Raw genomic sequence first — 8,867 nt, forward strand, 5'->3', positions numbered from 1 at the left:
GGTGCTTGCAAATTCTTACCCACAGACCAATCATACTTAAAACAAAACTTGGTATTGAATTTACATGCATGCCTTGTAAGTAAATATAATAAAATCTTTCTTTAAAATGAAACAAAGTCAATACACATATAAATTAAAATGATAGAAATATCAGTAATGGTGATACGGCTCTTCCCTTCCCTCATTCAGAGCTTGACCTGGACTTTATCCTTAATTTTACCTTGAGGATAAGTGCCTTGACTACATCTTGGTGAGCATGACATGTAGTTCATCCCAAAAGTGTTCAGTAAAGTGCCCTACACTGCAGCTTTGATAATCTGTCTTCATAGACCACTCTGTCATAGTTGAGCAGTGTTTAGTCCCCTTAGTTCAAGTAAAAGGGACAGAGTTTTTGTGTGCTTCCAACAGTTTGGGGATGAACAACAAACTGGCCGAGGTGAAGGTCTGGTATCTACAAGCTTTTGGCCATAAAGTCTATTTTAATAGAATCGAAACTCAACCCAACTATTAGAATAATCTGGATTTGAAAACATAAATCTTCAATTCCTAATATAATGTTGTTGTTGTTCTTTCGGCTGCTCCCTGCAGTGGATCATTTGTGCATGCTTTGATTCGACACAGATTTTACACTAGATGCCTTTCCTGACACAACCATCGCATTTAACCCGGGCTTGGGACTGGCACTGAGGGTTAACTCTTCAACGGCTGGGTTAGTGTTCTACCCGGGAATTGAATTGGCAATGAGAGCATGCCGCTGGACCACCAGAAGGCTCGATTCCTAATATAATCTCAAGCACTATTCATGGGAGACGGCATGTGATATAACTGTGGCACAAATATTTCATTATTATCTTTACTTTAAATTATCATCAGGAGGACTTCTAATAAATTTAAGTGTTGTAAAAGTGTTTAGCATTCATATTTCTTTTAAAAAAATGACAGAACCAAGATATCTATTGACATTTTTATTTATTTAAAAAGATTTACACTTGTATTCAAGTTAACAGACAGGGTAGACTTGATAGAAATGCTGGTTTAGTAAAGAAAACAGTGAGAGATAAGGGTGAAACTTTTTTAAAAAAAAAAAAAAGAAAGAAAGAAAGAAAGAAAGAAAGAAAAGAAGAAGAAACATCAAGAAAATACAGAGGAAGCTCTTTGAAACCGATTGCATGACAAGCAATCTGAAGTGGAAAAGGAAGGAGCATTACTGAATGCGATGGTATTTTTTTTCATAGTTACATGAAGACATCAAACACTCTTCTCTCTCGCACATCAACACACAGAATATATATTCTTAAAGGAGCAGTTTGTAATTTTTTTTTAGAGCCCTCTGCTGCCTCGTAAGGCATGGAATGAGGGCAGACCTGAGCAGCTCTGATCTGGCTGGGGGTGGAGCATATTTCCGGGCCAGAAAAGTGTAAACAGAAGCCTGAGATAAAGACATGAGCCGATCCACTCCATGCCAATACTGCAAATCACAGTTTTTCTATGGTATCTTTGAAATTATGTGATTACAGGCCGAGAAACAATTACACATTACAAACTGCACTTTAAAAATCACACTGGGTTCGATTATTACAGCGGTGCTACCTAGCGGCACATAGACCAACAGAATGTTACGTAAATCTCTCCACTAGACGTAAACCGAATTCTCACTGCTGGAGTGTCATCCATTTTTTATCACCCTGGCGTATACCAGTCCACATCTTTCACTGAGACAATTAGTAATTATTAGTCAATACCGGAGGTGGAGGCTGAGGAAGAAGTTCTACATCAACTCCACTTGATCCTCTGCTTTCAAAGTAAAACAGCCAAATAAAATAAAAAAATAAAAAATACAGTAGAGAAGGTGAGCTATAAATGGCCTATACTGTCAGGTTTTCTCTCAGACATACAAACTTTACACAAACACACATGCACACAAAGGTCAAGTAGAAAAAGATCTGCATAGCTGAAACAGTATTGTGAATACATGTATATATAAATATATAAAAGTAGGTAGTGTGTGGATGAACAGGAAAGATGCTGGACTGAGATCAGGAGCATTTCCAAACACACACTGCCAGGCTGCCACCGAAGAACATGTACAACAGATTCTTTACTTCATGAGTCACCTCAAATCCAAAACCCTCTCCGATTACCACATGCCAGGAACTCCCAAACTTCTTATCCATGGACTCCTTTATCATCTTAGCTGCACTCTGAGGAAGAGAAGAATGTGAGTCACTTCATATTCAAGTCTTCAACTTGGATCAGATAAGGTGCTACCTTACCATATGCACGCAGACACGCTTCTTATTGCTGCTAACAACTTCCTAATTTGTTCGTTACTGTGTACACCTATCAGGCATAACATTATGACCACCTGCCTAATGTGTTGGTCCCCCTTTTGTTGCCAAAAAAGCCCTGACCCGTCATGCACTGTGTATTCTGACACCTTTCTATCAGAACCAGAATTAACTTCTTCAGCAATCTGAGCAACAGTAGCTCGTCTGTTGGATTGGACCAAACTTTCTTTCTTTCTTTAGGGAAATGTTCTTATACTGTTGGACAGAATAACTATAATAAAGCCAGTATGTGCAATAAATCGTCAGAAAGTAGGAACGCTGCTGTGCATTATATAAATAACTCTCTGAATATGCTTCAGCTATGCATTGACTTAACATAGCTCACCTTTTATTTCAGATTTTTGGTATTGGCTAGTATTTTTGGGACTTGTTTTGAAGTTGCTTTCAGCAAATTTGGCATCCCTGATTTGATAACAAGACTGCTATGAGTCAATCAACCCACATTCCTGAATTTATCAAAGCTAACACAATGTATGTTAGCTTTTACAGAATGAGTAGGATACAGTAACAGCCCAGATGGCTACACTATCAGGGTCTGGCATGATGTAAGAGTTTAGACTTTGGGCCAGACAGACTGAGAATTTGTCAGCACTCCTACGAGCGCGGGTTGGATAACAGATCTACGTACGGAGCCAATTCAGTACCTCTCCTCTTACCTGGCCATGCCTGGATTCATACACACAGTTCTAACCTCGTTATTGGTGGCAAACTTTTCACAGGCTGTGACACAGAGCTCCATGGTTTCAACTCTCATCTCTTCTGGCATGTCTGTGTGCTAGAACAGAAACAGGGTAAAAAATAGGGTTTTGCATCTAAATCTTGTAAATGGTACTTTTATATATGTGGTTCTCACCCTTTAAGAGACCAAAAGTAAGTGGACAATATACTGCTGTACTGTTCTATGGCCAGAAATGTGATAGATGATTTATCCCTGAATTTACGTTCACAGTTAAAAGGCCTAGAGTAGCAAATGCATGTGAAATCTGTTCCTGTTAACTCTCTATAAGTCCAAAAAGCTGTGACTGCCAGTGAACCAGCCATATATTAGGCTGAAAAATCAAGACAACCCCATCAGAGAGATAAGTAAAAACATTAGATCTGGCCAAATCAACTATTTGGTACATTCTTTAAAAAGAAAGAATGCACTGCTGAGCTCAAGAACAAGAAAAAAAACAACAAAAAGGATGGAGCATCAAGTTTCAAAATCAGTCCTCACCAGAGTAAATACAGAGGGTTTACCACAAGATGTAAACTACTGGAAAGACTCAAACGCAGGAAGACCAGATTAAACATGTGGTTTGGGTGTGAATGGCTACTAAAGGAACGGTTTCCCTTGTATTTATTGATGATGTATCTGACTTGAATAAAATCAGCAGGATGAAGTCTGAAGTGTATAGAGATATTTATCTACTTAAATTCAGCCAAATGAACATCTTATGTATACTTCAAAATGACATGAAGCATACTTCATACGGCCCATTTTTGAAAAAGTGACCTGAATCGAACATAAAACTGAAGGGATAGTGGCCCAAGAATAAGCAGCAACTGAGAACAGGTGAAATGAACGCCTGGCAGAGCATCACCAAGAAAGAAACTCTGTGTCTCATGAGGTCTGTGGTTTCAGGCAGTCCATAACTGTGCAGGAAAGCAAGCATTAAAAAGGACATTATCATTTACGATTATTATTCTTTTTCCGGTCACCTCTGGACTCTTAAAAACAGGTGACCACATAAACAAAGTGCTGTAATTCATGTACTGTTCACCATATTAAATTAAAGCTGAAGATCTGAGCTCTTATTTATTATTTAAGTTAAATTCCTACATTACCGACCACTTACATAGCAATACCAAATGTTCATGGTCCTGGGACTTTTTAATTCAGTATTTTAGGAGAAGACACATTTTCTACTGTTTTCTTACTATTTTCCAATGTAAGGTAATTGTGAATAATGTGAATACATTACTGAAGAAATGTAGCATTATGAATGCAACATGTCAGAAACAGTCCAGACAGAAACAGATGGGTCTCTTGACCTCCCTTGAAACAAAGCAGTATGACTGGGTTTAACATGCTGTTCTGCGTGGGAGTGTTCCCGTGCATTTGCATCTGCAGTGTATGTGTGAATTGACACTTTTCTCTCTACTGAAATTTGTCTCTCTATTGAAATTAACCGTTTACTTCAAATGAGTTTATAATGAAAGGCTATAATGTCTATGAAGGACTGAAATTCTGTTAATATACTGCGTTTTTCTGCTTGACACATATGTAGTGCTCTTTAATTATTTCACTGCAGATATTTGCAAATTGTGTTCATTTAATCTTAATCTAAATCCAAGTATCTATTTATGAGGAACTGAAACAAAACAAATAGATTCAATAACCTGCTTCTAGAGATACAAATGCAAATTGTTTTCTAATTTGATAAAGAAATTAACAGATGTTATTTTCATGGATGGAGATAAACAAGAGAAACAAGGTGTCTGAGGTGACGTCAGCATTCAAATGACTTTGGGTTCAGCAAAATTATTTTTTATTATTTTTTAGAGTGTTATTAATTTTGTATTTCATGCTACATCTTTAACAAAACCATATAAATCTCTTTACACCCTGAATTGAATAATGGGCCCTGTACACTATGTTGGCAAAGGTTTTTGGAAACCCCTCCAAAACACTGAATTCAGGGGTTGGGCTTGGCCCCTTAGTTCCAGTGAAAGGAACTCATGCTCCCAACTTTGTGGGAACAGTTTGCGGATGTCCCCTTCCTGTTCCAACATGACTGCACACCAGTGCAAAAACAAGGTCTATAGAGACATGGATGAGTGAGTTTGGTGTGGAGGAACTTGACTGGCCTGCACAGAGTCCTGACCTCAACCTGACAGAACACCTTTGGGATGAATTAGAGTGGAGACTGCGAGCCATACCTTCTTGTCCATCATCAGTGTCTGACCTCACATACACGCTTCTAGAGGAATGGTCACAAATTCCCATAAACACTCTCCTAAACTTTGTGGAAAGCCTTCCCAGAAGAGTTGAAGCTGTTATAGCTGCAAAGGGTGGGCCAACTCCATATTACATTCATGTGCATGTAAAGGCAGATGTTGTAGTTTTGGAATGGCTCAGAGTCTCCGCTCCAATTCATCCCAAAGGTGTTCTATGGGGTTGAGGACAGCAAACTCACTCATCCATTTCTTTTTGGACCTTGCTTTGTGCACCGGTGTACAGTCATGTTGGAACAGGAAGGGGTCATCCCCAAACTGTTCCCACAAAGTTGGGAGTATGAAATTGTCCAAAATTTCTTGGTATGTTGAAGCATTAAGAGTTCCTTTCACTGGAACTTAGGGGCCAAGTCCAACCCCTGAAAAACAACACCTGAATTCAATGATTTGAAGGGGTGCCCCAAAACTTTTGGCAATATAGTGTATAACTATTTGTGTAGAGTTGCAATAAAACCGAATACATACCCTAATGAGAGGAAAGCTGTGTAGTCTCTTGTAGTCCGCCTCTTCTTTTTTACTTTCTCCTGTTTCTGCCATTTGGATTTCTTACTAGAGAAAAATGCAAACAGAAAACTTGATGTGAGATCATCAGGCTGCTAATAATTTAGTTTAAAGAGATATTCAATATAATATTTCCTGATATGTTGGTGTATCAGGTGTAATAGGTATGAAAGATGGAATGCAGAGGTACACATGATGAATATTGATACAGTCATAAACCACTACCTTCCAGTTTAAAGGGAACACTATAGAAAAGCATGAATGAATGAGAAAGCAACCCTTTCATTTTTATTTAGGTCAAAAACTGAAATGCTGTCATTCTTATTCCCTTAAGTGTACTAAGGTTTACGACCACAGTGATACAGTATCTAAAAACTCCAAGAAAAAAAGCTAGATAATAACTACAAATATCTGAAAAATACCAGTAGGTATACAAATACATGCTTTCCTCACAGCTAGCCAAGTTACCTTGGGCTGACTAGCGCGCTAGCAGAACAATGGAAGTCAATGTATTATGCTAACTGCTAGTGAGACTAGATTGCTAATTCCCCATAAGCGGTTTTTCGATAGCACTTAATCATAAACATTATACATGGAATGTTTTTTGGAAAACTAACCAGGACTGTGTAGTCATACACAGCTAGCAATTCTGTTTTGCGCTAAATGCTAACCGAGCTAACATAGCAACCAAACAGGCATTAGCTAACCCTGGCTAGTTTGTGCACATAACAGTCAAATAAAACCCGATAGCAATAACGCTAATGCTAATTAACAATCGCAAACATCTGAAGCACTGTACAACTCAGTGTGCGACGTTACCGCTGTCTCGCGCTGCGATGAAACTTACTTTCTTCAACTACCGTTGACATGGAGACAAATCAGCCATAGCAACCACGGAGGAGGACAACCCACGTGATTGTAATACTTCCGGCGTCGTGTCTGTGGAAAAACCAAGCACGCTGACAGAGAGAGAAAATATCCATCGTCCACTTTATTCCTAATTAGGGGATGTGCTCGAGCCTATCCCAGCACGCATTGGGTGAAAGGCAAGGGTACACCCTGGACAGGTCACCAGTCCATCACAGGGCCACACATATAGACGGACAACCACATGGGCAATTTAGAATTACCAATCAATCTAATGTACATGTTTTTGGACTGTGGGAGGAAACCAGAGTACCCAGAGTAAACCTATGCAGGCATGGGGAGAACATGCAAACTCCACACAGAAAAGCCCCTGCCATTTCGAACCCAGGACCTTCTTGCTGTGAGACAACAGAGCTAACCACTAATCCACCACACTACCCAGAGCCTGAATGGAGTATAAACACTATTCTTAGAGCTGTAACTGCACCCAAGTGAAACCAAATCTAAATATTATCACGATCATATTTCTACACATTTCCCATTCCTTTCCCTTGTATTTCCATATATAGAAATAATAATTCCTAATTTTAACCTTTTGACATATCCCTAATACTGATGTATTTATAATGGCTCATGTCCAAAATGAGGTTTCTGTGTTAAATACTACACAATAACATACAGTTTTTATATACAGAGCAGTGGGTGGCATGGTGTAGAGGATGCGCTACAGTCTGTATGAGTTTCTGGTCACGTTCTCCCAGTGTGGGTTTCTGCTGATTTCTGTGGTTTCCTCCTACCTCTCAAAACAGCATACCATGAGGGGGACTGGCTGTGCAAAAATACCCCTAAATATGAATAAGGGTGAATGTATGTGCGTGGTGTAAGGCGATGGACTTGCTTCCATCCAGGATGTATTTCTGCCTTGCCTCCACAGTTCCTGGGATAGGCTCCGGATCCACCGAGACTCTGACCAGGATAAAACACTTCCCAAAGATGATTGAATGAATATTTTGACATACGTTACATGTTTCTCTCTAACCTGGAAACATATAAAATAACATAGACCTTAACAGTAGCCTGATTAATTATTTTAAATTGCTTCATGTCAGCTCATGTTACTTTTAAAACCCATTCTTAAATTATTTTATAATCTGTGTATGTGAGATTGGATGCGATTGCTAATTTACGGCTAGACCCTGAGGTAAACCATGCAGTCTTTTTTAATTCTACATTTTTTTATGAGCAGACGAATACTACTAGTAAAATTCACTTTAACAAGGAAGACAGTCAGTGTCCTATTTTCTTTTGAAAGTAGGTCTAAACTGTTGACCTAATAAGAGGACTGTGGGAAATAGCTAATTGACTTTTGAAAAAAGTTACACATCCATTTTCTATGCCCCAATTTTACAATCACCACATCCAATTTACATGATGTGTCAGCCCAGTTTCAGGACTGATCTTACTGATGGAGAAGATAAATGACGTTGATGTTCTTCCAATGGATGCTTTAAACTGTATGTGTCACATTTATTATTGTAGTTTCTTTGTCAAGTGCAAGGTACATGTGAAATGCACTTGGAAACACAACAGAATGGTTAAAGCCCAGGTTCAGAAGTTTTGTGCCTGTGTGGCTCATTGCTTTCTCTGAACTGTGAATTGTAAACAAAAGCACTATTCTATAGTTACATTATTCCACTCTTCCACTTTCTAACCACGCCTGCTTGTTCCTTTCACCTTTTAGAAGGAGACAATGAAAGCCAAAGAAATCTATTTCGTAGCAATATAGCAGCACTTTATCTATTTTTTTATTCTACTTTTAACTGCTGCAGATTTATAGTCTGTCAAAAATTAAGATCCTTATATTAAATAAGATATCATTTTATCACTTAATTTGCTAATGGTCCATCAAGTAACATGGCCTTGTTTTGTCTGACATTATTCATTTTAACAGCGCAAAAACCTGGCAACTTAAGTAATAAAAAAGTACCATAATGCCTTTGTAATATATAGAAAGGACAAGATCAGGGTTAAACACCTTACTATGTTCTTGGTAAGGCTGTTAGCCGGAGAAGAAGTTCAAGATCAGATCAGTCTGCACTCTTTCTGGAGGGCACATGATAGGTAATGAAAAATTGTAAAGAGCAGACAGAAAGG

The 8,867-nt window shown here is 38.6% G+C and overlaps 1 protein-coding gene across 3 annotated transcripts; it reads right to left on the minus strand.

Moving 5' to 3' along the window:
* Window positions 1-952: 952 nt before the first annotated feature.
* dnal4a (dynein, axonemal, light chain 4a) lies at window positions 953-6,850 on the minus strand. 3 transcript variants are annotated; one of them, XM_058375266.1, is made up of 4 exons: window positions 6,694-6,850; window positions 5,811-5,894; window positions 3,040-3,123; window positions 953-2,201 (listed from the first exon to the last, which is right to left on the minus strand). In XM_058375266.1, the coding sequence occupies exons 2-4, from the start codon at window positions 5,880-5,882 to the stop codon at window positions 2,037-2,039; spliced, it is 321 nt and encodes a 106-aa protein (XP_058231249.1). In that variant the 5' UTR covers window positions 5,883-5,894; window positions 6,694-6,850; the 3' UTR covers window positions 953-2,036. The 3 variants fall into 3 exon arrangements, with proteins under 3 accessions (XP_058231249.1, XP_058231259.1, XP_058231267.1); XM_058375276.1 differs by having other exon boundaries at window positions 6,666-6,734; XM_058375284.1 differs by lacking the exon at window positions 6,694-6,850 and adding an exon at window positions 6,464-6,618.
* Window positions 6,851-8,867: the final 2,017 nt, after the last annotated feature.

Source organism: Hemibagrus wyckioides, linkage group LG02 (genome assembly GCF_019097595.1).
Source record: "Hemibagrus wyckioides isolate EC202008001 linkage group LG02, SWU_Hwy_1.0, whole genome shotgun sequence".
Lineage (NCBI taxonomy): Eukaryota > Metazoa > Chordata > Actinopteri > Siluriformes > Bagridae > Hemibagrus > Hemibagrus wyckioides.